Source organism: Rissa tridactyla, chromosome 3 (assembly GCF_028500815.1).
Source record: "Rissa tridactyla isolate bRisTri1 chromosome 3, bRisTri1.patW.cur.20221130, whole genome shotgun sequence".
Taxonomy (NCBI): Eukaryota; Metazoa; Chordata; class Aves; order Charadriiformes; family Laridae; genus Rissa; species Rissa tridactyla.
The window spans coordinates 53118267-53146209 of record NC_071468.1 but is presented as its reverse complement, the minus strand read 5'-3'; the positions used below and the strand labels follow the sequence as shown (position 1 = coordinate 53146209).

General features: G+C 44.2%; 3 protein-coding genes and 1 non-coding gene across 9 annotated transcripts; 2 read left to right on the top strand and 2 right to left on the bottom strand.

The window, feature by feature from the left end:
• Nucleotides 1-28: 28 nt before the first annotated feature.
• Nucleotides 29-9224, bottom strand: TCP1 (t-complex 1). Its single transcript, XM_054195453.1, has 12 exons — nucleotides 9057-9224; nucleotides 7259-7344; nucleotides 6376-6504; nucleotides 5698-5795; nucleotides 5238-5348; nucleotides 4432-4613; nucleotides 3685-3811; nucleotides 3209-3384; nucleotides 2422-2545; nucleotides 1056-1248; nucleotides 582-745; nucleotides 29-330 (listed from the first exon to the last, which is right to left on the bottom strand). The coding sequence occupies exons 1-12, from the start codon at nucleotides 9127-9129 to the stop codon at nucleotides 117-119; spliced, it is 1677 nt and encodes a 558-aa protein (XP_054051428.1). The 5' UTR covers nucleotides 9130-9224; the 3' UTR covers nucleotides 29-116.
• LOC128908020 (small nucleolar RNA SNORA29) lies at nucleotides 7898-8033 on the bottom strand. Its single transcript, XR_008465833.1, has one exon. It is a non-coding gene; the product is annotated as a small nucleolar RNA SNORA29 (small nucleolar RNA).
• Nucleotides 9225-9474: 250 nt separating the features above from the next.
• Nucleotides 9475-12562, top strand: MRPL18 (mitochondrial ribosomal protein L18). The gene is made up of 4 exons (XM_054195455.1): nucleotides 9475-9938; nucleotides 10649-10835; nucleotides 11857-12091; nucleotides 12360-12562. The coding sequence occupies exons 1-4, from the start codon at nucleotides 9875-9877 to the stop codon at nucleotides 12429-12431; spliced, it is 558 nt and encodes a 185-aa protein (XP_054051430.1). The 5' UTR covers nucleotides 9475-9874; the 3' UTR covers nucleotides 12432-12562.
• A 544-nt stretch (nucleotides 12563-13106) lies between these two features.
• PNLDC1 (PARN like ribonuclease domain containing exonuclease 1) lies at nucleotides 13107-27243 on the top strand. 6 transcript variants are annotated; one of them, XM_054196785.1, is made up of 19 exons: nucleotides 13107-13207; nucleotides 13631-13688; nucleotides 13812-13885; nucleotides 14812-14845; nucleotides 15053-15092; nucleotides 15810-15898; nucleotides 16191-16291; nucleotides 17685-17764; nucleotides 18784-18921; nucleotides 19389-19458; nucleotides 19714-19799; nucleotides 20007-20062; nucleotides 21122-21186; nucleotides 22060-22113; nucleotides 22313-22355; nucleotides 22927-23026; nucleotides 23481-23656; nucleotides 23828-23926; nucleotides 24503-27243. In XM_054196785.1, the coding sequence occupies exons 1-19, from the start codon at nucleotides 13132-13134 to the stop codon at nucleotides 24573-24575; spliced, it is 1512 nt and encodes a 503-aa protein (XP_054052760.1). In that variant the 5' UTR covers nucleotides 13107-13131; the 3' UTR covers nucleotides 24576-27243. The 6 variants fall into 6 exon arrangements, 5 of the variants coding, with proteins under 5 accessions (XP_054052760.1, XP_054052758.1, XP_054052761.1 ...); XM_054196783.1 differs by having other exon boundaries at nucleotides 14969-15092; XM_054196784.1 differs by having other exon boundaries at nucleotides 13120-13345; nucleotides 14969-15092.
• The last annotated feature ends 700 nt before the right edge of the window (nucleotides 27244-27943 follow it).

The following is a 27943-nucleotide window of genomic DNA, read 5'->3' as shown; positions in this document are numbered from 1 at the left end:
TCACAAATTAATTTGTTCAACAAGAAAATAGCAGCAGCATTTAACCACTTGTTTTATTAACACTTTAGTTACAAGAGTGGGAAGTGTAAGTTGGACAAACATAAATAAAACCTAAGTTATTCTTCAAGTGCTCCAGAGTGAACTGCATCCTCGTAGCACCCTCTCTCTTCTTTAGTTTCAGGGTGCAGTTTAATAAGATCATCAATTCGAAGAATAGTAATTGCAGCTTCTGTCGCAAACTTTAGGCTCTTAGTTTTGACCATGGTTGGTTCAAAGACACCGGCCTGCTTGTTATCGCGAGGCTTTCCATTGATCAAGTCGAGACCGATCCTGAGAAGAAGAAATATTGTCAATGGAGAGGTAGGAAAAAGTAGAAATATAGTTGGGAGTATGCTCTTTAACTACTTCTCGGTCACGGTGACACATACATAGGACTTAAGGACAAAGGCAGAAAAGTTCAGTGGTAACCTATGCCCTTTTTTTACATGCAAATCACGGTTCAGTAAACTGGCAGAACAATTTTCCATCTCAGTCACCAACCCACTTCACTTTTAGTAGCCTCCCTACAAAGAGATACTTGCCATTTCAGATTTTTGCGATCTGGGTTAACTTGAGCCTCGTTGTGGAACGCTCTCAACTTCGCAACGAGATCTGTTGCATCTTGAGCAGCATTTACTGCCAGCGTATTTGGAATTATTAAGAGGGATCTTGCAAATTCTGCTATTGCAAGTTGTTCACGTGATCCCTAGAAAGAGGAAAAAGTTTTTAAACCAATTGCTGCAATAAAAGACGAAAAAATACAGCCATGATTAAGAGTGCCAATGCTAGGTAAGGGGTTTACGTGCAAAACCTATTTTTAGGCCAAAGAACTCTGTTGTCCAATTATCAGAGTAACTCGTATCCTCAATTTTAAAGAGGCATCTTACATTCTGTAAGATGATTAGGTTTTTCATGAACCACAGAACCAACTTCTAGTAGGAGAAAATAAATACTTGAAAATTCACATTGTCCTAGTCTAACAGATACCCACTGTTACTTCTTCGTGCAAGACTTACCATGCTGGTTGCGTAATTTTCAAGATATATTGAAAGTGCTGCCTCTACAGCACCACCACCTGGGACAACAGACTTGGACTCCAACACCCTTTTAACAACACAGAGAGCATCATGTATAGATCGTTCCATTTCATCGCACATGAAGTCATTAGCTCCTCGTAAGATAATTGATGCTGAAGTACGAGCCTTTGTACTGGGGAAAAAAAGTAACCAGAAATCAGCTGTGTTGAATAAAATACCAATTAAAACTATTCCTGCTGAAATTTTTCTTCGAAAGACAAATTCAGTTGAGCCAGATTCTTTCAATGTTTAAAAGAAAATCTTAACATTGTTACGCACCCTTGCAGGACATGTACACTGTAACTTAATAAGATTTAAATTCTACTACGCAAGAAACTAGTTTGAATTTAGCCTTTCAGAGAAAGATACCTGACATAAGTATGACAGACAAGACGTTTTCCCATCAAGTAAGGGAAAAATGTATAGGTATTAAAGTTCTCTTTCATATAGCCATTAAGTGATCCAATAACTGACAACGTTACAGTTTATGCAGTCACGTAATGGCCACACGAGTCCCATGGTCAGAGCATTTCATCCACGCACAAATGAAGCTACAGGAAGCTGAACGCTGAGAAGGGATACTGAAGCAGTGGAAAAGTTAATACGCAAGGTGTGTTGTTAAACAAACTGATACTCAAGTCTTAAGGTATCAGACAGCGGTGGCATACTGAAAACTTCAAGGGAAAATAGCATGTGTGGACAGTTAGTAACTGTTGCTCTTCTTACTCATTAAAAAAAACACAAAACAACTAAAAAAAATACCCTTTTAACAATGTGGTCCATTTCATACTACCCAGCAGATGACTGATTCAAGAAACTAGCACAAATAAATCCTGTCTTCCACTACACACGGTAGGATTCAGCTTGCACCTTCTTATTCAGATGAAATTACTCAGGTGGTACCTGCATCCCTTTACTGTCTGTAAGGGGAAGCCAGCAAGACTATACTGCTAAAAGCCAGGTAAAAGAACATGATATGAATGTTTTAATAATGTCTCTAGCAATTTTCTAACAGAAATTCACTGTAAATTTTAGGAAAAATTGTTTATAAACAAAGTGTTAAAAAAGTCTACCTAGCAATCTGACAGTCTCATACATTACAGGCTGATGAAAGAGGCGTTCGGCCCCAGCAGAAGAGATTAAATACTGATACCTTCACTTCTAATTTGCAGTGGACTCGTATACTCTTTCCCACGTGTGTAACTACTCATACCACTGAGATAACATGGAAGTAGATAAAATAGCATTTATTTCGAACTTAGTAGAAAGTGTATGCAAAACTGAGTATTTTAAAAAGGATCCTTACTTCTTGATTAAAATCAGCTCGTCATCACAGATTCTCTCCTGAATCACCTCTTCTGCTTGTCCGAGCATTAACGCCTCAAAACTCTCCTCACCTTCAAGGTTGGCAAGGGTTGAACATATGGTTGCTTTAAGAAACACAAAAAAGTGAAATTAGCATTCAATTCCGGCACATCCTTTCCCAACTTCCCAGAAGAGGCATACAGAAAGAAAACCAAACTGAAAACAGAAATAAAAGCAGCATAAGATTTTTTTCTTAAATTCAACAGCACTTCTAATTCTCAGATAGCAATTCAATATTCCCCATACTCGATACTGCTCTTTTTGCTCAACTTTTACAGCACTTACTTTTCCACAGCTAGTACCAGTTCCTGTGCTTTACCATAATGAAAATGCTTTCTTTCAAATTTAAGAATTGACAGTTAGAATCTGTATAGGACCACATTTTTTTTTTCAGCATATATGTAACGATTTAGGAATTCGTCATGTTTTGAATTATCTAAACAAAGTACTTAACACAGCTCTCCAAACTGAGGCTTATGAATGTGCGATTAATAAAGGCTTCTAAGCATTTTTCCCACTGAAATCTTCAGCAGTCAACTCTTACAGTACCCATCTGCTTTGACAGAACGGTCACTTAAAAGCCAGTTTAAACAGTAAAATTAAAACCTAACAAGAGTGGTTCAGCTCTACTCATCCTCTCCTTGCATGGCTTGCATGTTAAGACGCCATGTTTTGAAAATTAGTTACTAAAGCCCTAACAATAGCTTTTACTTAAAAAAGACAGATACCTCCGGACGCCTTAGCAATCCGCTTAAGGTCTTTTTTCACAACTCTTCGTACTGCCATAGCACCAGCATCAACGAAGTATTTCAGACACATATCATCAATGCCTCCAGTGGTGAGAATAACATTGGCACCAGTGGCCAAAATCTTCTGGATTCTTTCTTTGGTAATATCTGACTCTCTGCAAGGGTAAAGTGAAAGTTATAAAAATGTATTTAAAAATAAATTCTGAAATCACATCTCTGTCAACCCATTTCCTGAAATCTTAGTGCAAAGCTCTGCCAGGATTTCTCAAAACCTGATTTAATACTAGTTCTGCCTCCAGAGGTGAAGACTTTTACATGAGTATTTGGTATCGCTGGGAAATGTTAACATTTTTACCTCTTGTGCTCAGCCAAAATTACCTCAAGCCACCTCAACTGGAGAGACCAAAACAAGCCTGTGAAACCCCACTGCCCCAGTTACTCAAGCTTCCACACACCTCTGCCTTATCTGGTCCAGCTTCTCAGGGTCCGAGATAACAACCTGAACACCAAGCTTCATTTTTGCTTTCTGCAGGCTGAAGTCAAGGCATGCAATCTTTGCATTAACTATCCTCTTGGTCATACCTGATGAGAGAGAACAAGAATATAAACTTTGTCAAATCAAGTTAACAGAACAACAAGTTAGCATTACAGATAAAAACTAAGGCTACTTTCACATTTCAGATTGCTTCTCCATCTCCAGTTCTGTCCTAGTACAGCAAAATGCTAACAAAGACTTTCAAAGAGAGAAATTCCAAAAAAAAAAAATCTCTGTGATAATCTCTGTCTCCTTTTTACAGACCCTGTCCCCAACATGTGAGTGACCACGCAAAGTTGACCCATCAGACTTGCAACCTTTAGGTTACCTAATCACAAGACTACCATTCTGCTAAATGCAACAGTTCTCTACTAACCTGACGCTGGCTCCTCACATGGAAGGTGCTTATGTTTCAGAAGATGACAGCGTCACCACGCTCATACTGAGCTGGGGAAACTACAGTAACACTTTGTGGACCACTAGTAGCTGGCAGACCCTAGCCTAGAAACCGCGGTGAAGCAGGGGGTTTTTTGCCTTCTTGTTTAGTTGCTCTGGCATTGAAAACTCATATGCTTTGCAACTAATGCAGTCAATAAGAAGATCCATGCAGAAAGACTCAGAGGACTGAGGTCACACAAAAGCTTTATGAAACATACTACGTTCTTACCCTGTGATCCCACCACGCAGTTCAGAGCGTAACCGTTCACAAGTATGCTTTCTTTCTGGCTGCGGCCATGTGCCTTCAAAACATTAACCGAGTTGATTGGATACCGAGCCTGACCCTTCTGGTCTGTGTATTTAACTGCCATTGCAGCATCCACCACCATATTAGCAAAGAAATCACCATCACTACAATGCTGTTAAGGTTAAAACTGAAGAAGAAAACTAGTATTATGCTTAAGACAAAAAGAAGTTGCTAACAGTCCCCAAACCAGAAAGGTATGGCAGTGCTACCTTTCTTTACCATCCACTTAAGGAACGAGTAATTCTTAAAGCTGAAACACCGGTTAGAAAATTAGGATGGGCTAGTGTGATGCCTGCATTTTAGGCACCTTCTGTTCCTTAACAAAAATACCTATCCTATGGTTAGTCCGCATACCCTTGTTAGCGCAAAGGCTAAAATTGCAGGTTTTTCTATGACTATGAAGCAAAACGCAATCTTCCTTCCTCTACTTTGACTCCTCAGGTACTTGACTTCTGTAACGCATTCTTCCATTCACACAATTCCTTACCTAGTCTCACTAACTAAGGAAACAATAGATTAAGCTATTGTGATGTGCCTAACCAGGTTTTAAATGAAGTGGAGTATGTTTTCTCATGCCAGACAGTACTATCTGTGAAAAGCTTTTACACACTTCTTACAAAAACAACAGCTTGAATACTATACCCCATTCATAAGAACTACCGCAAAGGAAACTCAAGCTCTCCAACCAATCACTCTCACTTAAGTAACTTGATGAAGTTAAAGGATACATTCCTATAATTTTAGAGGACATTGATGTTTTAGCAGCATTAATTAGGCAATCCCTGCCCAATTCGTCTGTGTTAATAATAAGATTTTCATTGATGTAGCGAACTGCTTCCCTGTAGGACAAAGACAAACACTGGTTAAGAATTCCACCCACACTAAGACAAAAATCTTACACGCTTTCAGCCTTTTTAAATGTTATCTCAAAGAACACAGGGATGAAATCAATTCATCTTCTAGGACAGTAAAGTCACATTCTTATGTGAGACTACAGAAATTAAAAATAAATAAATAAATAAATCCCCAAACCAACAAAAAAGCCAAAAATACCCCCCCAAAGCAAAACGCCGTCTCCACTTTGCACCAAGAAGTCTGTATTAATGCAGTCACAAATACAGAAATAATAAAAAGGATGCACTTATTGTACCTTAAAAAAATTCAACTTCAACTGTATTAGTTTCTTACTTGCAAGCAAGTCGGTATCCACCAATAATGGAGGTAGGATGGATTTTCTGTTTCACTAGCTCATCTGCATTTTTTAGAAGTTCTGCAGCAATAATTACCTGTTCGAAATACAAACACTAAATACATGTATTCCATACAAGCAAAATAACTACCTGCTGCCACTAAGTGGAAAGTAGCATCACAAATAGTTGTCCAATGTCTACTCAGTGGAAACAAGTACTTGCAACCTGGAATTATAAATAGTATCTGACATCAGGTAAAAGCCACCTACCTGCTTCCACCCTCCCCCACCAGTTGTCAAAAGTCTCAGGCAACTTTTCAACATGCAGCATCCTCATTAGTCCTAATGCTTTTAATTTCTCATGGTTATTAAAAATTAAGAACTTTAATTTAGAATCTATCCTCAACCTTAAAGAAAGAACAAAATACACGATCAAACTGCAGTAAGCAAATTCCATTCTGGAGCACCAGCTGCATATGGAAACCAGCATCCCTAAAAAAATCACAAGTCTAATTGCTTTATTCTCTAACATACTTTAAAAACCTGTTTATATTCAGTCAACTGCAAGGTTTTTCATTCTGTGTAGTTGATCCACGTTGTGTCAAGATTCGTAATGGATAAATCAAAAGCTGCACAGTGATAATGAAACACTGACTTTTGTGTATCTTTCTACATACCACTGAGGTTGTCCCGTCACCAACTTCTTTGTCTTGCAAGTCTGCCAGCTCACAAAGAACTTTTGCAGCAGGATGTTCCACTTCTAGCAGTTTCAGAATGGTTGCACCATCATTAGTAATGGTCACATCCTAATTTTCAGAAATCAAATGTCAACACAAAGTATGTTTCTCTTGTTTTAACTGTTGTGCTTCATAATGTTTATTCAAATGAAATTAAATTATTCTTTGCAAATGCCTATAGAATAATTGTTTATACCAAATGTTTACTGCTTCTTTTTAACCAGGGGTCCCATTCCAACAACAGAAATGTTACCAGTGGAAAATCTGCACTTACTTTTTATCAGAAAAGTTTTTATGTTACAGAAACTCATCGAACGTTTTACACATACCCGATTAGTAGTAGCGTCGTGACTACCCTCTATTATAGTATTTTATTACAGCAGCCTATAAAATAGGAAACTTCCCACATTTGCTTGAAATACTTTAAAATATGAAATACAGAATATTGCTTTAAAATTGTTATGGGATCGTCTGAATTCTTCTACTTCTAATTTAGAGACCAGGACACACAAGTCACCACCATCACAACGCCTAACTTTAACGGTGATATTTCTGTGAACTTGACCAATACTTGCAAGCGGTCACAAGAACTCACACATAGAAAGGAGACAACTGTGCCATATAAACTACAGTACTAGACTAAACTAAAACGATGTAGCAGCCATTATCCAGTGCTCGGTTTTACCGCAGTTCTCCTCCTACCCCTCAGAACCATGGAAAAAAACAGGTATGCGCACATTAGACCTACAAAGCACGCTAAGTGGAAGCATTTTTACACAGGAATACATGTCCTCCTGACACTTCTTAAAGAAAGCTTACTTACCCCAATATCATCCACCAACATCTTATCCAGACCAACTGGCCCAAGAGAACTCTTCACAATGTTGGCAATAGCAGATGCAGCAGTAACTGAATAAATGAAAGAAAAAATAAAAACTTCAGGGTGGTTCAGGTTTACAAGAAAACGTGCCAAGAACTTGCGATTCAGAAACTTGAGACAAAGTGACCTAATTCAGGATTAGGTTTCAGTCTAGCTAAGCTAGTAATGGCTTGCTGCTACCAAAAAATACAATCTGTGCCAAACCTCACTCCTCCCTCCAAGCTGGTTCAGCTAACTAACCTGGCAAAACTAACTAAGCAGAAAAAGAATCATTTTTTGCTGCCTTGGTAAGACAGAGGACACACTACTAAGGTCAGAAAAGTAGTGGTAGTCGTCTAACAGAGGTTGGTAGCACTGTTTCTTTTTGCAGCAGCAAGTCATGTCATGAAACTTTGTTCTCATTTACTCCTCAGTTCTACGCAGATGCAGAACAATGGTCTCACTACATATTAGTAACCCATCCTTTTTCCCCTACATAGGTCTGTGACCGAAACAAAATGCTTGTTCTGTAACTAAGGAAGTAAAAAGTGGCGTTTCAGTCACTACTAAAGTAACATGAAACCTCTAACATAATGGCTTGTTTAAAGGATGTTCTGCCAACTTCATATAGGAAAAAGATATAATCAACCTTTTCCTTCAGACCGTGGCAAGTTTTTCTCTATCCCACAAGCATAGCCACTTAATCTGGAAAGTGAAAAAGTGGTAGTATAATGGGAAGAGTGACAAGCCAGACCCTCACTTTGAACTTCAAATGATACAACTATTTTTTGTTTGTTTTGCTTTGGAGGAGTAATGGCAGCTTTCTGAAAGAAGTAACTGTTGTATCATCAAAGTCGCCATTATCAAGTCTTAAGGTAATTCTCATTCCAAGTGTTCTGCTTAAAGTATTATCAGAGCTGCACAACTCTCACGATCGTCAGGAAGCAGGTTTTCAGCTTCTTCCTTTGTCTTTTTACTATTCAGAAATTGAGAACAGTCTAGAAACTTGCAGCCCTCCCCCAAGACTTGTGATAAAATCCTGAGAAACGCGGGACATTTTTAGGAACCACAGTTAAAGCCACTCATCTTGAGGAGTCTCCGCTTTGCGGAGCGGGTTATTTCCCTGTGCCAGAGAAGGAGTAAGCTTCCCAGTCCCACCTTGCCCACCAAAGGCCCCGCGGCCACGCCGCAGGCCTCGCGGAGCGCGGGGTGGAACCGAGCCGATCATAGAATCGGAGAACGACTCGGGTTGGAAGGAACCTTAAGGATCACCTCGTTCCAACCCCCTGCCATGGGCAGGGACACCTCCCACTAGACCAGGCTGCTCAAAGCCCCATCCAGCCTGGCCTTGAACACTTCCAGGGATGGGGCATCCACAGCTTCTCTGGGCAACCTGCTCCGGTCAGCATGTGCTCCCAACCCCTCCCCGCCCGTGTGTGCTCCCACCAAAGAAGGGGACTCGGGATCCCTTCCCAACCGAGACGCCTGGGAGGGGCGCGGGATGGCGCCAGCCTCTCGGCTCCTCGGGGAGCCTGCACAGAAGGAACACTGCCACCCGCCCTCCCTCCCGGCGGCAGCGGCCCTCCCAACGGCTCCTAGCGGACCGGGACTGAGGGAAGCTGGCGGCAGGGCGAGGCCCTTCTCGGCTGGGGGCTGAGGCGGGTGAGCACATGGCGGCTTAACGGCCGCGCCATGTCACCTCCCTTCCGCCTCTCCCCCCCGCCGCTCACACAAGCCCCGGCCGGCAGCGCGCCGCCCTAACCGTTCTGCGTGCGGATGGTGTCGCCGCTGGTCCGCTCGCCGAAGACAGCCAGGGGCCCCTCCATCGCCGCCATCTTCCCGCCCGGCCGCCGCGCGAGAGGCAGAGGGCAGGCAGCGCGCGGAGCCGCGGAATGGCCAGGGGAACCGCAAGGAATGCTGGGTGCACACGCCCCGCCACCCTCCCCGGGAGGAGAGGAGGGCGGGACAGGGGGCGGCCCCGCGCGCGCGAAGGGCGGCACCAGGCCCTGCCTGCCCAATCCAGGGGCGCGGCGCTGTCCAGCCTCGAGCCGCCATTGGTGCGCGCGGCCGAACAAAGGCGCCACGCGCAGGGCGGGGCAGGAGGCCTTCCACCGGCTTCTAGAAGGTGGCGGGGGTCGGCGCGCATGCGCGCCACCTCGGGAGTGGGGCGCGGCGGGATGGGTGCCGCCGCCCGAAGCTGCCCGGCGGTGAGGGCTGGCCGAGCTGTGCCGGGCGGTGAGGGGTTTGCAGGAGCTCAGGGTGACCCTGCGGCGGCCGGGGAGCGGGCAGTAGGACGAGTGGCACCGCGCGCCTCCCGACGCCCCTTGTGCCTGACGCAGCGGCGGGAGCTCCTTCGCCGTCTGTGGCGCCCTGGAACCCGTTTTGCTTTGTAATAAAAGCCGCGCCCTCCCCGCAGCCACGCCGGGAGTGGGGAGAGGAAGTTAGTGCTTCCGCGTGACGTCATCAACCGCGGGCGGAAGTCCTCCCGAGGCCGGCTTCCGGTCTAGCCAAGATGGCGGCGCCCAGGTGCCCCTGAGCGGCGCGGAGGTGACAGCCGCCCGTGGCGGGCACCGGCTCCCTATGGCGCTGAGCGGCCGCGGCTGCCTGGTGCTGGCCGCCGGCAGGCTCCAGGCTCGTGGAGCGGGTAAGCGCAGCCTCTCGGCGGCCTCTCCCGGGGAGGGATCAGCTTCCCCCCAGCTGCCGGTGGAGGGCCGCTCCCAGGGCGATCCGGTGTCTTGGTGGGGCTGCTCCGTCGTGCGCAGGCCCCGGTCTGTGCCCGGCTCCCGCTTGTAACGGCCGTTGGGGTGGCTGTGGGACGGGGCCGCTGCTGGCGCGTCTCCGGGCGGGGTGGGCGATCTGACAAGGAAGGGCCCCCTGCCCGTCACTCTGGCCAGAGGTACCCTCCCCGTCTATGGACCGGAAAGTTGTGTAGCAGAGTGAGATCGCAAGCCTAACTCCAAATCCGTGTTTGTTAGCTTAATTAGTGACGAACAACTTGACGGGATCTGAGATTTTTAGCTTGTTATTTGGTAGCGCTGTTATTGGTTCTTTGTGTCTTTCAGCATTTTATAAAGCCTTAATTCTAGGAATCTTCTAGTCACCTATGAGTTTATATTTTATGCATGGGTTTGAAACACAGTTAATACACTTTTCATTTTTAGCGTTCAGCTCACCTCGTAAATTGGCAAAACAGGTTGAGCTCAGGTAATCAATCTATTTACTGTTTAAAAAAAAAAAAGATAATTTTGCCCTGTTAACTCTTATAAGCTGCATCATTCTGTATTGTATTTGTTCTACTGTCCACACTATATTTTTTTTAACTCTGGGGGTGTTGTATTTCCTGCTTTCCTCAAGGTCTTCGTTTTGCATCAACATCAACTACAGCCCATCTCAAAACTGAGACTGAAGTGGACACAAGCGAAAATGAGGTGGTTGCCCCAGACTTCACTAACAGGAATCCTCGGAACTTGGAGCTGTTGGGCCTGGCTAGAAAGGAGCGTGGCTGGAAGACAACATGGCCAAAGCGTGAATTCTGGCATAGGTGAGTCAGAAAGTCACTGGCAGAAATGAAGACTCCAAAACAAATTAAAAAAAAAAAAAAACCACCAGGTGGAACTTCTACAAAATTTTGGGGTTGTTGAATCAGTTGCTTCCTTAGTCGTTCTTAATTAACAGCAATATTCTGTTGTCAGAGAACAGTAGGTTAGCATCACGTGAAAGTTAGTATATGCGTTGAAGATCTGTTGCTAAGGTAGCAGTAGTATTGCTATTACTGTTTAGCTTAGGATTCTCCTAGTTCTGTGCTGACCACGCATTGTTATTTTATTTGAGGCACCATAGTAGTGGGTTTTTTTGGTTGGTTTGGAAGTTTTTGTTGTTCTCGAGGGGAGAACCACGTCCAATTTGTTCAGACGTGGAAATCTTACATTGTTTCTGCAATAGAAAATAGTTGCCCCTAACACTCTGTGGTTATGTGTCACAGTTTATGAAATACTGCTTGACCACTTGCTGATTCTGACAAGTTGTTACCTGCTGTGTAAGCAGAAGCCTTTAAAAGACAGAAATATAAGATTATATTTCTGCTGGAGCAGTTCCCCTGATATAGCCCACAAGCAGCCTGGTCTAGTGGGAGGTGTCTCTGCCCATGGCAGGGGCATTAGAACTAGATGATCTTTAAGGTCCCTTCCCACCCGAACCATTCTGGGATTCTATGATTCTATAAGCACCCGTACTACACCGTGCAGGTATATAGTGCGTGGTTTGGAGCGAGTGCTGGCTTGAGGCGGTGTAGGACTGTCAGCTGTGCAAGTGGTGAAAAGTTGCTTTTGGAATTTCACTCTGTTGAACTGGTAAAATGAGTCCTATTTTATGTTCTAATAAAGTAACCAAAAACCTAGATAAGATAATAACAGCAGTATTAAGAAATCATTATTGTATTAATAGCTCCAGTACATTCAGTTTTATTTGAAGTGACTCACTCACGCGTTTAACTGTGTGAATGTGTTCTCTCTTTAAACCTGGAAAAGACATCACAGCCCATGTGCTTTCTTTCGTTCACTCAGATTACGGCTTGAGCGGACACAGCATTATGTAGAAGCCTTCGTTGAGCGCTGTAATGGGGATGTCGTGGTATCTGCCTCTACCCGAGAGTGGGCCATAAAGAGACACCTGTACAGTCCTAAGGGAGTATCAGCTTGCAAAAACCTTGGCCGTGTAATGGCGCAGCGCTGTTTGGAGGCAGGAATCAACTTTGTGAACTTTAAAGCTGTTATACCCTGGGAATATCGTTGTGACTCGGCAAGTACCCATCACCTAACACTCGTTTGGCCTTTTTTTTTCCTTTATAAGCATTAATTTTACTCCTCTTCACCATTAGTTTTCTTATGTGGCTTGACAGTCCCTTCTTGCGATGCTCGAAAGGGTATCTCTGACAAGCTGCAGTTCCTGGCATTATGTTTCAATGAGGCTGTAACCTCTGCGCCTCCATGTAACACATCCCCGCTGATATTTTGGTGCTGATGTCTCTTCTTTGTACTTACTTGTGTCTCTCTGTCTTTTAAACAAGATTCAGGAATTTGAAAAAGCGATGCAGGAGGGTGGTGTCGTTCTGCGTGAGCCACGAAGAATCTATCAGTGAAATGGAGACTGTTGGGAAAACTTCCCAGGGAACAGCAGTGACTTCTTCAGGCATGTATACAGGCACAGTGAAAGTCCAAAGCTGGAAAAAGTTGGAACATGGCATCTTATAATAAAATAATTTTAAATGTGTGGAAGTGTGTCACATTCTTGATTTTAAAATCTTCAACACCTTTTTTGAGGGCTAGAATAAACTGTTATAGCTCAACCTGACAGGCTAACAGAATTTACTTCAGAACTCAATAATTTTAAAGTACATTTCTTTTTTTTTTTATTTTGTGTTTGTTCTAACCTGAGCTCTCTGAAACGTTTGATCCACGTAGACAGCTAGTCTAATTTAGCAGAATGGGGTCAATTTATGTCACTGTTCGGAACTTTATTAAAGTTATGTGCTAAGCTTGGTGAAAAGACAGAATTCCTTAAACTAATTTTTGCAGGTTTCTTGCAGTCTAATTTCTTAAACCCAGGAGGGAAGGTGCACTCGCGCCAGCCGCCAGCAGCGCGAAGCCCGGTTCCCTGGGCCTGTGCCCGCCACCGGCTTGCAGCCCGCTGCCGCCAGCTCGCCAGAGCCCCCGCAGGCAGCCGCGCTGCGTCCTCCAAACCTTCCCCGCCCCTCCGTCTCGGTGTTTAAAGCCGGGGGAAGAGGTCCGGCCGGAGCAGCGCAGGCGCGGCGGGCCGGGGGCAGCGCGGTGCCGGCCGCCATGGAGGTGGGGGCAGCGGGCTTCGAGGGGCGCCTGCCGCGCCTGCGGGGCCGCGTCCGCCGCGCCGCCTTCCTGGGTGAGCCGCCGCTGGGGAGGAAAGGGGAACGGCCCCCGGGCCCTGCCCGCTGAAGCGGGGCGGCGGGGCCTTGCCCGGCGAGGGGCGAGGCCGTGTCGCGGCGAGCGCTGAGGGGTGTTCGGGCTGATAATGGCGCCGGTGCGTGACAGAGCAGGGAAGACGCGGGGTTTTACAGCAGACCGCAGCGGCGGGAGGGCAGAGCCGGGCCCTTTCTGCGGCCCTGGCCTGGGCTCAGTGGGCTGGGGGCTCGGGAGGCGAGGGACGGGGGACAGGGACAGACGGACGTACGCCACAGGGTGAGGCGGGCCCAGTGGGTTTGACAGGTATGGCGAGGAGAGGCGTTCCAGGCATCCTCCTCCTGATGCTGGTGAAACGCCTGCTTCGTATTTCTGGCTTAATTTTGTGTTCTTTCTCCTTCGGTAGCCCTCGATATGGAGTTTACTGGCTTACATTCCATTTCCCCACAAAATAACCAGCCCAGGTAAAGCTGCTGGAGGTGAGGTGTGAGGGAGAGCTGCTGCTGGAGCTCTGTGAGAACCACCTGCGCGTTGCCAACCTCCTTGTTTCCCACCCCCCTTTCCCTCAATCCCGGTTTTCTCCGTAGCCTGTTCGATTCCCCAGCGGAGCGGTACCTGAAGGCCAGGCAGAGCGTCCAGCGCTTCACTGTTACGCAGCTCGGTGAGTGCTGGTCAGAACACAGAAAGTCATCCTCCGAGGTCTTGGTGGTAACCAGCTTTTGGCCAGCTGTCAGGCCCTGCAGGTATCTCTGGGCTTAACTCACTCCTTACAGACATTTCTTTGCTGTGGTAGGGTGTTTCCCCCCTCCTCAAGTTTAATACCATTAAAATAATGCAAAGTCATGTGGGCCATGTGCTTTTTACTGGTCTAAAAGTTGTTCATATTTAAAGATCGCAGGCACAAATACAGGGCTTTTAAAACAAGAGGATGCAAGCGAGAAGTAGGTGACAGCAGCTCCTATGCAAGGCTGTGTCATTTTATATAGCGTGTAAGGGGACTACCAGAGGAAAATGAAGCCTAGTATTTCAGATATTCCTAAAATAATAAAAAACTTAAGAAAGGGCCCGTGGTGGTTGATAATTAAGAACAAGCTAAAGGTCAAGAAACCACCTCCAAAATTGTTTAAAATATTGTTCAAAGGCTTAGGCTATGTAAGGTATTAACGTGCCTTTTAGGGATTAATAGAAAAAAAAACAGAACCTAAGTAGTAAAAAAACACATTTCAGTCCTATGTGGTGTCTCGCTCCTTCTAAATGCTCTTGTGGTGTGGTTGGACTCACAGACCTGTCTGTGCATGGTTGGAGATTTTTGTCACCAACTCAGCTCTTTTCACCCGTTGCTCAATCTATTTGCTGTTTAATCACACTTGACTCCTTTTCCCACTTAGCTTTAAAAGCCTGTCTTTATTCAGCTCTCAGGGAGCTGGGGAATGGCCTACTGTTGCTGTTAAGATTTGCCCTGTGGCACAGGTGAATGGAAAACACATGCTCCTTCAGGGGATCCCCACACTCCTGTAATTTTCACAGTGTCTGTGGACATCCAGCTAAATGTTGCCATTTCAGTGGGCATTTCTTTCTCTCTTGCAGGGCTGGCAGTATTTTCAAACGAAAATTCAAACAAGTAAGTGGAAAAGTAGCTTTCTGTTCCAATGAAGACCGTGCAGTTGAGATTTTATATAGAATTTTCTTGGGAGGAGTTATTTCTTGTAATTATCTTCTAGAGAGGTTTTTCTTTTCATTGTAGGTATGTGGTGCATTCGTACAACTTTTTTCTCTTTCCCTCAACGTTGGGACTTACGGATGTTGAATTCACCCTCTCTGCATCTAGCATTCAGTTCCTGTCTCATTATGGCTTTGACTATAGTAAGGTATGTAACCTCCCTGCCAGTGATCTACAACAGAGGAAGTCGGTGCGATTGCAGCAGGAATTAGGATTAATATTCCTAAATGCTGCATTTCTGGGGTGAACAGCACCTTGCTAAAGTATGAATGCATCATGTGGTTCATTGTCAATAGGGAGAGAGTGTGCTGTTTTTTCTGAACTGCCGTAGAGGCAATAATCACATCTTCGTCAGCCTAAGGCAGATTTCGCCACCTCAAAAAGAGAAAACTTATCTCTGGTGAGCTGAGGAGTTACTAAACAGACTTCAATGGGAGTCCTTACTAGCCACGGAGGGAGGGAAGTCTCAGTTTACCTGCATCTTACGCACTGCCATATTTCCCATAAAATTCAGACTGTCCTCACATAACAGCACTGTTTAGCAGTTTTGGACAGGAAGCATCATGATATCTTGACACTTGAAGTATCTTGTTAAAAGAAGGGTAAAAGCAGAGCAAAAAAACCTCATTACAGTTGACAAAAATCATTGTCTTTCCTCGGTACATAAACGTGTCTTCCTTTATGTAAGAATGCATCTTGGATTACCTACCGTTTGTATTTTTGAATAGGATATTCTGAGAATGAGGAACACCATCATTTTCCAAGTATATGCCGGTTTTAGACCTGGCTAACCTGCTATTCTCTTAATTTGCTGCAAGAAAGTCCAGGGGAGAGTAACCAGCCTGGCATTTTTTTCCGCCCTCAGTTCCTCAAAGATGGAATCCCGTACATGAATGAGGTACAGGAGAAGATCCTTAGCCGGCATCTCTTAGCGGGTAGCTCAAAAGTTAGCAGGTGAGCGTTATTCAGAGAGGTGGATCCTCAGTACTGACTGTATTGACAGCGATCTGGTCACTCAGATCACATTTTCTAGAAATACTAAAGTCTGTTGGTCTGAATGCCTCGCCACCAGCTGTTCCAGCATGCTGTGGTCTGTCTGCATCCTGTGACCTCTGTCTTTCTTCAATCCGGAGAGCTGGGTGAATGTCATGAAGTGGTGCTTTTGCATTCCCACAGCAAGGCATGAGGCTCCATCTGTAAAGAGCTTTTTCTCACACTCTGCCCCTTTCCCCTGATGCTGCTTTAGTGCCCTGGACAGGGATGTGCTGAAGAAGGCTATTGATGAAGTGACCTGTTGGATAGTAGCAGCAGAGGAAGAGGAGACTATGATTCTGCAGGACCTGAATGGTATGAAACAGGATGCCTCCCTTAGGCGTCTGTGGGCTCTGAAAGGGTCCATCCCTTCTCCTGAACCTGTGGGGCTGCTACTGTCCTCTGCTGCCAGTTCTGTTAAACCACTCCTTTCAGAGTGAAAGCCTCTGCGCTCATCCTGCCTTTACAACTCTTTGCCCCTGTCTACGCCCCAGTTCCTGTCAGTCATTTGTCTCTGGGCTCTGCTTTTCTGCTCCGTTGGGATGGTGGATCTTTCTGTAGTGGAAGTGGATGTCTGTGTGCTTGGAGCATGCTTTGTGGTTACTGATTTCCATTTTGAGCCGTTTCAGAGCAGCAGCTGAAGAATTTGTAGTTACTCTGGATCAGGACAACTTCTGACTTGTTTTAAGTCCTGGGTGATCTGGTTTTTGTTTTCTTCCTCTTGGAGAAGGGAAAGGCAGGTCTCCTTTCAGAGCTTGTTCCTTCTCATGCGGAGCAACAAGGAGAAGGGAAAGGCGGGTCTCCTTTCAGAGCTTGTTCCTTCTCTTGCGGAGCAACAGGGAGCCCCATGGAGACATTTATACATGCCAGTGGGGATAAACAGGCCACTTACCACTTGCGTTAGCTTTTGAGAGCACTAGAGCAGAGCAGAGGAATTTCTGTGCTGTTTTGGAGGAGTTGAGGGACAGGGAATTGTAGCAGAGAATAGTCTGTATGTTTGTTCGGAGAAACCAAATCTTAATCCTTTAGTTCGGGGAATAAAATACAGAAATGGTTAGGAAGGACAGAAAGTATTTAAGGCTTTGTCTGGTGATGCTTTTTTGCAGAGTGTGAAATACGGGGGGTGGGGAGCGTGCTGTGTCAGCTGTAGAAGATATGATACTGATAATTTAATGGCATCTGGCAATGGTGAGCACTTGTGACGAGAAAGACATTTGTTTAAGTAAGCAATAAGACTGATTAAGGTGTCTTTTTGCATGGTGTTCGGAAGAGGACTGTGTTAGCTCCTTATCAGCTGTGGGTAAAAAAGCATTGGTACCTCTCATCTGTGCTTGGCTCCTGGGTGTGTTGCTCTGAAACATTCCAAAGCCACAGACAGTCTCTTTCAGAGTAGTAGCCTTTCTCCCTCTTCTTTTCAGGTAGTCTTTTCCTTTCCTCTGTCTCCTCACAAAAGCTTATTTGTCTGAAATTCTCACTGTGACCTTTTTCTTTTTTTTTTTTTTTTTTTTTTAGTTTGGGTTTATTTGGTTTCTTTTTCCCGTTATCATGTATGGTAATATACTGAGATCATACATTCAGGAGTACTTTCTGTACACTGGGGGAGAAATACCTCGTCAGTCTTTCTGTCTAGAAAAATGTGTTTCCCTCAGTTGGCGTATGTGCAGCTCTGAAGTTTTTACTTTTTTTTTTTTTTTTTTTTTCCTCTCAGGCTATCAGATGTTTGAAGTTCAGCTGGTTCTGAGAAAGGCCCTCCAAAATGTTTGGACACAGCCTCTGGGAGACAAGAAGGTGAGATGGAACTGTGGACATTTTGAAAAGAGGGTTTGTTTTTTAGGCAGATAGGACTGGCATTCTTGCAGGGACTGTGAAATGTTGCTTGTACCTTTAATGATAGGGCCCAGGAGGAGGAGAAGACAATGAAGAAGGAATGTTCTGGGAAGTGTTGATTCTGGAATCCTAAGAAAAGGGATCCAGAAAACTGAGTAACTTTGGTTTCTGTTTGTCCTGTAGCCACAGAATACCTTGGGCTGGAAATGTTTGTCTTTGGGCCACTTCTAGAGGGACCTTTTCTGTGTCTCCATACTTTATTAGATCTCTCCTTCAATACCTCTACAAGAATGTACAGGTTTTTAGCCTTTTTTTATGGTTTTCCTTTGCTGACTTCTGCCATGTAGCTGCTTTGAAGACTTTTACTCTGTCTGTTATATGGCTTGCTGTTTTGCTGGTTCGCTCTTTGCTATTGCTATTTTACATTTGGTGCAATATTTTCTGAATTAAACCTATGTCTGTGGACTTCTGAAAGCATGAGTATGATACCAGTCAGTTTCTTAAAAGTACATTACAGAAGTTTTTTCATGGTGGTTTTTTTTTTTAATTAGTCCTATTCTGGTCTAAGAATCAGTGTCATCAGAGTGACAGATTTACCCAGCCTGAAATATAGCCTTTGGGGACTCAGTTTGTGTGATTGCTCTTTGTTTCTGTTTTCTGGTGCCATGAACTTACTGTATCATTGTCAAATTAAATTGAATTATATTAATTTGTGCTCAGAAAAAACCTGTGGTATGAACTATCCTTTTAACAAGAGAAGCATTAATAAGACAACCTTAGAGCAGGTCTGTTTTGTTACTGGAGCACTGATCTCCACAGGGAAGAGAAGTGAGACAGTCCTGAGGCCCCAGACAATGCATTATTTCTCCATCCTTTGTAGCCTAGTAGCTGAACTTGTCCTCAGCATTACTGAGCCCCAGTAAGCAATGTACATACAACTAGCATGGGAGGCTGAGGTACCCAATGACTGTTCTTTTCAGGTAATGGTGAGGAAAGTGAGTCCACAGCATCGTCAGCTTCTGGAGAACTCTCCTTATGACTACTGCCGGAAGGAGCTCATTCTCCTGTCTGCCCGGGGCTTCACCAACCTCTTCCAGACACTTGTTAAAGCCAAGAAGGTAAAACACCTCATCCCTACTGTCAATTTTCATCTCTTCTTAGTTTGCTACACTGGATGATAAAAGATAAAGTAGTCATTTGTATTAAATTACTCAGCTCTTTCAGTGTTGTCAGTAGAACTGCAAAGGCTGTCCCTCCCCTTCTGAGTGAGCCTATAAATCTGATTGCTGGAAGATTTTACCAGTGTTCAGCTGAACTGAGAATCCAGCTAGCTCCTTAGGTCCACTCAAACTGAAATGCTGCTGAAAAAACATCCTCTTTAGAGAGTCCAAAAGTCTGATTTCCTGAAAGCAGTAGTCCTCCTGTGAGCTTTGCAGCCTGAATGACTTTTGGATGAGCGTGTGTGGACACTGTCCACTGGAGGAAAGGATTACAGCTGTTGAGCGTGCCTAAAATTGATCATGTCTGAGCAGCCTTCAAAAACATGCTCCAAAAATGTGCTGTTATGTTTATATTCTTCCCATAGCCCCTGGTGGGACACAACATGCTTATGGACCTTATGCATCTTCACGACAAGTTCTACAAGCCCCTTCCAGGTAATGCTGTATACATAGCTTCTGTCCCCAGGCTGCTGTCTTTGCAATGGGCATGGGACAGTAAGCACAGTGGTCATTGGCCACCCCAGCCACCCGCAGTGCTTAGCAAGCATCAGTGCTAGTTGCCTCTTCTGAGCTCTAACTGCTGCAGCAGCGCTTCATTCCTCTGACTTCAGCTCTCTCTTATTCATTTGAAATACCCTTGGCTTTTCCTTGGTTTTATGATGTCTTTCTCCACATGTGTTTTGCTTTCAGAAAGCTATGAGGAGTTTAAAAGGAACATTCACAACCTGTTTCCTGTCCTCATAGACACCAAGACTGTAACAAAATCCATCTGGAAGGTGAGATGCACAGGCCTTTTTGTTTGGAGTTAAAGCTTGTCTTTCACTTGGAAGAGAGGATATCTTTCCTTAGTGCCCTGTGATTACAGACCTGTGACCGGTTCTCAGTGTTGCCCTGAGACATTCTGATTTTTTATCTCATTTAATGAATCAGCAGTACCAGTAAATGAGGTCATGAGGTCTGTCTTGATTGTTTTTCTTTTATAGAAATGTCCGCTTCCTCGAGTAGTTAATCTTTTGGAGGTGTATGAGGTTTTGTGCAGGTAAGTGATGGGCTATAAAGCCTTCACCAATCCCTTTGTTTTCTTGGGAGAGATACTTCAAAGTCAGTCATTTCATAGGTTCATATGTTTTCCCTCCTCCCAAATGTTTTTCAGCTGGTTTCTTGTCTTTCTAAATGTAAGAGCAAATGATTTGCTCATCTTTCTTATAAAGTAATTGTGCAGTAAATTACTTGTTCTAAGTCACTTCTCATATTGTACCACTATTACTTCCTTGTCAGAAGTTTGGCTAGCAGACAGCCTTACATACAACTTCCGAGTTGTATGTTGCGTGTGCCATGTTACAAAATGGGTGAATTTCAGTTCTTTGAGAAAATGCACTCAAATTTCAAATGCCAGCTCCCCAAAAGAGCTGCACTGAGCCTAAAGCAGTAGCCAAATACAATGTTCAAATGGAGCCCATGAGTAGATATCTCATCAGCTCAGCCATGATGTTGTAGAAGAGTTCTCTTTTTTACACTTCTTTTGCAGATAAATTGTTTTCATGTAAATTTTGCTACAAAAAAGAAAATTTCACCTCTTTCCTCTCACTCCTGCTCCCAAGAAGGAGATGCAAAATTAGTGCTTATAAAACCAGTACTGGGATTCTGGGTTTTTTTGTTTGTTTTAGCAATTTCAGACTGCAGATTCTCACGAGTTTTTATATTTGTTCTTTTATTTCAGTCATTCCATGGGTATCTTTATTAATCTGTCTTCCAGAGTTGCATGTTCAAATAGAATCATCTAGTCAATGTCTTTCCTTGGAGTTTTTCATTGATTTTTAGTTCTGTTCAAATTTTTTGAATGCAGTTGGAGCAGACTTGCTGCTTAGTAGGTTTGATTGGGGGAGGAGACTGAGGAAGTATTTAGGGTTAGTTTTCAGGAAGAAAACTGGTAGATACTATTCAGCTAAGTGTCTTAGCCTTTTCATAGAATACCACTAGAGTTCATTTTAAAGTCTTCAGTAGCTTTTTCTGAATTGAAGCCACAGGTCACTAGAGAACTTGTCTCTAGCGTAATGAGGAAAGACAAAAATCTTACACATCCACTTGTCTTCCGCAGCAACCTAAATCCCAAAGATTCAACGTGCCCAGTGATAGCTCTTGCAAGTGACTGCTCAAGATATGGTATGTTCTTAAGCAAGTCTTCAAAGCCAGAAAGCTGAAAAGGGTTTTGCTTTACTCTGTGGATGTCCACAGGCAAAGCATGAGTGAATGCCAGTGGGTCTGCTGAATTTGCACCAAGCTGCCGATATATGTTTTTGTCCAGACCCAAAGCCTGGGCTCCCAAAGCATCGTGTGTTCTGCATGTCCCTGGTAGCTGCCGAGGGTAATGCAGGGCAGGTTTGCATCGTGCTGCTAGCACAAATGGCGTTTTCATTAAGTTGGGCTGAATTGAGCCTGACTTGGGGCTGTGAAGGGTTGGTAGCCCTTGAAAGGGGCAAAGGGAGGTGGGAAACAGTGATCCTAGAATGGAAAATAGTGGGACCTAATGGCAGGGAGGGTCCCAGAAAGTAGCAGGAACTCGGTGGCTCATGCAGGGTCAGTGGTGCTGTGTGCGCAGGAGGCTGTGTTCAGTCCACGGTGTGATACTGGCTGCAAGGCAGACGTTCTCTGGCTTCTTCTGGCAGCATGGTGTCCTGTAGCGCGGGGTCTCCTGTGTTTTGAAATGGTTCCCATACCATCAATAACGTATACAACACAATTTTGTTTAGATCTTCGTGAAAATTAAATTTTTTTCATGTGCATGTCGCTAAGCTTTTCAGCCATTCATGTGACTGCTGCCTTTTTGTTAGTATCATTTTAAAATGCATGGTAGAAGCATAGACTTCCTATGGGGTGTAAAGGTTTCAGGGTGAGGAAGGAAACTGAGCTGAGGGTGGGGGGAAAACTCCAAAGCAGAACAGTGGATCTTACGAATGTTAGGATTATCCAGTGGCGCAGTTTCCACAGCGTGCTAAAGGTGTTTACTCCTTTTTTGATTTTGTCGGACACTTACAGCCGAGAAGAAATCTCCTCACGAGGCAGGCTATGATGCATTTCTCTGTGGTTCAGGTAAAATGCTTCTTAAACACTTCTTCAGAGTTTCTGTTGGGACTTGGCAATTCCTTTCCTGATACTAAGAAATATTTGTTTATATACAGTCTGTTGCTCTTAGTAACTTAGCTGCACTTTAGTGAGTTTTTGCTTTCCATTTGTTTAGTTATGTTTCTTTAGCTTTGTTCTAATGCCACCTCATTATTCTTCCTTCTAGTTCTTCTGAAGTCAGCTCATTTGCTACTGTGCAGATCCACAGAGTGAGTGATGTTTAAATGTTTACTGAAAATTGCGTTACATGGATGAGTCCTACGGAAAACAGTCATCAGTTCACTCTGGCTGACTTTTTGTTTTGCAGGCTGGCCTTCCTTTTGGATAAGAGAAAGTGTTACTGGAAATGGCATGCTTCTAATTAGATTTTTATTTTATAAATCTGAAAGTAGTAGCTTTATGTCAAAGCTGACATTTAAAAAATGAAATCAAGAGCCATGCGATGGCTCAGAGGTTGGGAAATGGCATTATGACTCCTTTCTCCTTGAACAAGCCCTCTCAAGTTCAGTTCACTTGGGTATGGGTCAAAGAATTTTCCATTAGTTTCCATTTTTGAAATCTGTATGATTCAGTGCCTTCAGTTAAGTTCTAAGAGGCAACTGTTCAAATCCTTTCCTTTTGCTTGCAGCTTTTTCACTTCTGTAGAAGATACCAAGATCTGAAATACCTATTTTGTCACTAGTTAAAGAGCTTCTTCAGGGGCTCTGTCCTCCAGAGACGCTGTGCAGCAGTGCAGCTCTGGAGAAACAAAACTTTGTTCCATTTTGTTTTCTGCTGTAGTGATGCAGTGGAGGCCGATCCTTCTTTCTCTCAGTATCTCACCGTGTTAGCCGAGTATCTGAACAAAGTGAATTTCATCCGAGGTGGTGTTTCAAGCATTGTGCGTATGAATTGCAGGTCTGTGACCAGTTTGTGGGGTGTGTAGGTCAGTAGCCCAGTTGATGGCTTCATTAGAGGAGAAAACTCCACCAGTGGTGGGGCGCACCTTAGCAGAAGTTGTCATCACACAAATGACACAACTGACCTTTCAAAATGGCAAATGAGTTGAATTTCTGCTTTGTGAAATGTATTCATATTGTTATCCCGTAAGATGGCATTAGTCAGTTTACATTGCTGTTTCTCTGGTGGTTTCTCCATGGTAGTCGTGACAGTTTGTTTTTATGACTCATGTTTAGAAGAGTCTTGGGACAGAAGAAAAATAATTTTACACCAATGGCTGTGTTGTACAACCTGTCTTATTTATGTGTCACATCTTGCATATTTTCTGATTATATTAGTAGTGCTTCTGTAGTATTTTCGAACTCAGATATGTCTCGGTGTTGTACATTTTCCAGAATTTTTCTGGGAAAGACACTCCCTGCGAACATCCCCCTGCCTTGGTTGTCCATGTCCGAGGCTGGCCAGGGCTGAATGAAAGGCAGATCTACGAAGAGTTTAAACCGCTTTGTCTCTTTGATGTCAGACGGCTTTCAAAGAACCAGTTCATTATGCTCTCCAACAAATTTAAGCAGTAAGTGATTGGAAAGTCTTAATTTTTATCACTTGATCCTCTTTGATCCGAGTCTCCATCCCACCCTCCCTTTGCTGTGACAGCTCTTAGACAAAGAGATTCCTGTCCCGAGCTGTGGGATGCTGTAAGCAGCCCGCACGCCACAGCTGATGACATCTGCTTTCGTTACAGCGTCAGGCTGGTCCTGCGAGATTATAAGCATCACCCTCATCTGCGGGTTTCCGTCTATCGCCACTGGAGGCACTCTCCACGAGTGAACTGCCTGCTGCAGTGAGTTCGGGAAAAAGCAGGAATGGGGAGGGGGAAAGGCATTAATTCCTCTCAGGGTGCCTGGCCCTGTCACAGCAGCAGACTGCTGCTCTTTTGCAGTGGTCTTCTGCCAGCTCCTCAAGAGAACAAGGGGCGCAGAAGCAGGTTCCCTTGCCAACTGCTGGGTGGCTACTTGTGAACTTTCAGCCCTGGACAACGACACTTTAATCTTGATTAACTGGGTAATGTTACCCCATGGATAGCACAAAATCACGTATGTGCTATCATAACAGATGGAGGGTTATCTTCATGACCTGTAGTGCTAGCTCTAATAAGCTTGAGGAGAGAGAGGCAGTGTCTCCCAGGTGTGAGATGGACGTGTTTATTCTACGGCATAGTCAAAAGCTTAGAAAAGAAAGGTAGCAGGAGAGAATTCCAGATTCAAAGTGCACCCCTCTCGTGAGGCTGTGACAGAGAGGCTTGTGAAGGGTGAACTTCTGGCCTGACACAGTTTGGAAAAGAATCTCAGTTCTTAACAGCAAAATTAAGCCTTAAATATAAGTAGCCTAACAGCATTTTATTATTCTTGCCCTTTAGAGTCTCTGGTATTGTGGCACTGTGGTCTCTCCTGGCCTTTGTGCTCGGAGGAGCTCCTTGCTGTTCGTTGTAAAGGACTGCCTTACAGAAGAGAGTGAGGAATGTGGATCTTACTTTTTGTGTTTGTCTATGTTTTGTTTTGTTTCATTTCATTCAATAAACTATGAGGGGGGGAAAAAAAAGCTATGAATAATGTTTTTAACTGCTTTTTTGGAAATGTGTTTTTAAAGAGGATGCGTTAGTTTCCAGTTTGTGGTATTTTGTCATCCATTCAAAGCATGCACCCCTGCTGAAGAGGGGAGGGATGCCTAATTTACTTTGATCCTCTGTTAGTTCTTCACAGCTGTTCGTAACCCCAGGTTGTTCCCAGTGCTTGTGCTGCTGCATAAAACACGTTTGTGATGGAGTTTGTGAAGTTATGAAATGAAAGGGGCTATTTTTAGCTTCAGTTGTAAAGCAGGGGAAATGTCACTGATTACCAGATTAAAATGGGCAGAGTTGATGGAGAAACAGCTCTTGGGGCTCGTGGAGGATTCTGGGGAATAGTAAATAATTTGCAGTGCTGCCAATGTCGTGCAGTGGTAGTTTCAGTGGCAGTGGAGCTTGAGGATAGACACGGGTAAGTGGAATTTACCAGCTTCCAGTTTGTAGAATACAGACAGGTCAGGTGAGTTGGCACGCATTTCTAGTTGCCCCCAGTGCACAGCATGTGCGTGGTCCTTTATCCAAAAATATCATGGGATGTTGGTCAGTTTCTCTGATACAGTTGGAGTATTTGTCAGTCCACGGACTCAGGTCTTCAGAAACTTTTCTGTTGAATTTCCTTCTCTTCTTACAAAACAACCTGCTGATCCATGATTTCCAAATAATGGTCCCTGGATTTCATCGGTGAGACCTAATTGGGTGGGGAACATGGTCATCTAATATGCAGAATCTGCCTTTAATTGGCTCTAAAACAGGAGTTGCTGCAGAGGCCCTTAAATCAGCAGCAGGGCATCGCAGCATGCCTGAAGATCACGTGCTCTCTGCTGCTCATGGTTTGCTGATCTTTACGAGAAAAAGGCAGCGTATCTTCAGATGTGGTTCTCGAGTTCTGCACAGCCTGTGGTTTACAGCTCTTACTTTGTAAGCTAGCTCCTCGTGAAGCAAGTAAATGACTGCTTGATTACCTTTTAATTTTTTTTTTTTCTGGTAATCTCTTCAGTGATGGAGTTTCTTTGTTGCAGTTTTTTTTAGTGCAGAGTGTTTAAGTACCAGCGTAAGTATCTTCCTGTTTATTCTGTAATATTTTGTGTCTTTTAGCATCAGGAGAGACACCCATTGTGTCAAGGAGAGCACAGGCTCTGTGTGTTGGGAAAACTTTCACTGGGTGTTATGTGCAGCAGCATGCATTTTCCCATAAAAACACTCTTGGCTCGTGATCTGGAAAACGTAATACCCTTGTTCTCTGGAACCTGTATTCAGCTAGCTACTTAAATGTGGGGAGATGCAGCCTCACTTGCATCTAATCTTTACAGTCCGGGGATCATGAAGATATAGATGCTGTTACCTTTGAGAAGCATAGCGGTTTTTAAGGGAGCATGCACTTTGAAGGAACAAAGAAATTGTCTGTTCTGCCTTTAAATTTTGCTCCCTTCCTCCCGTTTTCTTCTCCAAATGGCAAATAGACAAATAACTAATTACTTCCCTGCAGTACGATCTTCTGTCTTGGCTCACCCTCTAGAGAAACACACTTCCCCATGGAAGAAGACAGAGATCCTTTCGACCCTTTTTGAGGAATAGCCCATGGGTCTGACTGTGCCTTCTCCCTTTCCAAGGGACAGGCATACCTCGTGTAGCAACGTGGTGTAGCAAATCAAAGAGACTTGGCTTTCCTGCATTAGGGATTATAAATAGCAGTTGCTGTAGATCTACTAGATATTCCTACTATAAATCAGTTACATTTACACGCAGAGTAAATACATGAAGAAGAAATCAGAGCAGTCTCAGTATATTCTGATCTCCCTCTTAAGGGATAATGTTACAGAAGCAAGTTGCCTGCCTGTAATAACCTAGGGTCACTTGCTGCTCAGAGCCTTTTAAAACCATCAATCAGATGTACTAGCAGTCAGTTCCCATGAAATGGGTTAGCTGGGGGCCAGTCTAACAAATCGGAGCAGCAACTTTTAGCTGTGGGAACAGATGTACAAGTTTTTCTGAGCGGCAGTGGATCAAGACAAAAATCTCCCTGAGCATGGTGGTCTGGCCGTTCCGACCTCAGCCGTTGCTTTTGCTCCAGACTCGGGAATTGTTATTCATTGAAGTGGGAAGTTCAAGTTATGCCCGTCCTGCGTGTCTTCTTGCAAGGAGTGGGGGGCACACCTTTTGATTCTTGCGAGGCCAATTCAAGGCGACGGAACCTGCCTCGTAACTCTGGCGCTGAAGAGGTGCGTGTCAAAGTTGCTGAGTGGCTGGGCGGGCTGGCAGCTCAGAAAATCAAGCCTGTCTCCTGAAGACGGTGATAAAACCACAGCAAAGTCCTTGGGAGCAGTTACAGCACACCTGCTTCTCAGCACTATGAGAAACTTGTACTTCAGCTGTAAGGCTTGAAAGGATAATTCCAGCCCTCAAAGGAACAAGACGTTAGAATTTAAGTTCTGAAGGTGCGCGTTAAAAATATATAACCCTGTAAATGGAGCACTGCAGATCAGAATATATCTGTTTCCAAGAAAAACTTGATTTTTGATACGTTGACTCTTTTTTTTTTTTTTTACACTCTCGAGATTAAATATGTGTTTTTTGAGATAAGATCTCTACTCTCGTCTCTACCCTCGTGGGAAGCCTCTCAGGGCACCTCCTGTTGCTGAACACAGAGTGGAAGCCTTGCAGTGGAGGAGCTCAGCATTGTCTCAGAGTAAATGAAATACTGACTTGTTGAGAAATTTTATCATTAATTTTGGAAAAAAACCCTCCAACACGGAATCACGGAATCTTCAGAGTTGGAAGGGACCTCTAGAGATCATCTAGTCCAACTCCCCTGCTAGAGCAGGATTGCCTAAAGCACATCCCTCAGGGCTGCATCCAGGCGGGTCTTGAAAATCTCCAGAGAAGGGGACTCCACAACCTCCCTGGGCAGCCTGTTCCAGTGCTCTGTCACCCTCACCGTAAAGAAGTTTTTCTGTGTATTTGAACGGAACTTCCTATGTTCTAGCTTGTGCCCATTGCCCCTTGTCCTGTCGCTGGGAACCATTGAAAAGAGCCTGGCTCCGTCCTCCTTAAACCCACCCTTTAGGTACTTGTAAACATTAATCAGGTCCCCCCTCAGCCTTCTCTTCTCCAGGCTAAAGAGTCCCAGCTCTTCACACAGAAGAACACACTTCAGTTATGTAAAAAAGTCTATGAATCTATAAATGCGAAACTATCTCTAAATATTCTTTAAAACAATGTTCTTACTACTTGGGG

Excerpts from the sequence above, each read along its gene's own strand:
- TCP1 (XM_054195453.1), bottom strand. The coding sequence starts at position 9,129 with ATGGCGGCGATGGAGGGGCCCCTGGCTGTCTTCGGCGAGCGGACCAGC. Across the intron at positions 6,505-7,258 it reads TGTTGGTGGATGATATTGGG|GATGTGACCATTACTAATGA; the intron begins GTAAGTAAGCTT and ends TCTGAAAATTAG. Across the intron at positions 1,249-2,421 it reads GAGCTGATTTTAATCAAGAA|TACAAAGGCTCGTACTTCAG; the intron begins GTAAGGATCCTT and ends TTTTTTCCCCAG.
- MRPL18 (XM_054195455.1), top strand. The coding sequence starts at position 9,875 with ATGGCGCTGAGCGGCCGCGGCTGCCTGGTGCTGGCCGCCGGCAGGCTC. Across the intron at positions 9,939-10,648 it reads GCTCCAGGCTCGTGGAGCGG|GTCTTCGTTTTGCATCAACA; the intron begins GTAAGCGCAGCC and ends GCTTTCCTCAAG. Across the intron at positions 10,836-11,856 it reads AAGCGTGAATTCTGGCATAG|ATTACGGCTTGAGCGGACAC; the intron begins GTGAGTCAGAAA and ends TCGTTCACTCAG.
- PNLDC1 (XM_054196783.1), top strand. The coding sequence starts at position 13,132 with ATGGAGGTGGGGGCAGCGGGCTTCGAGGGGCGCCTGCCGCGCCTGCGG. Across the intron at positions 21,187-22,059 it reads AAGTGACTGCTCAAGATATG|CCGAGAAGAAATCTCCTCAC; the intron begins GTATGTTCTTAA and ends GGACACTTACAG. Across the intron at positions 22,114-22,312 it reads TGCATTTCTCTGTGGTTCAG|TTCTTCTGAAGTCAGCTCAT; the intron begins GTAAAATGCTTC and ends TCTTCCTTCTAG.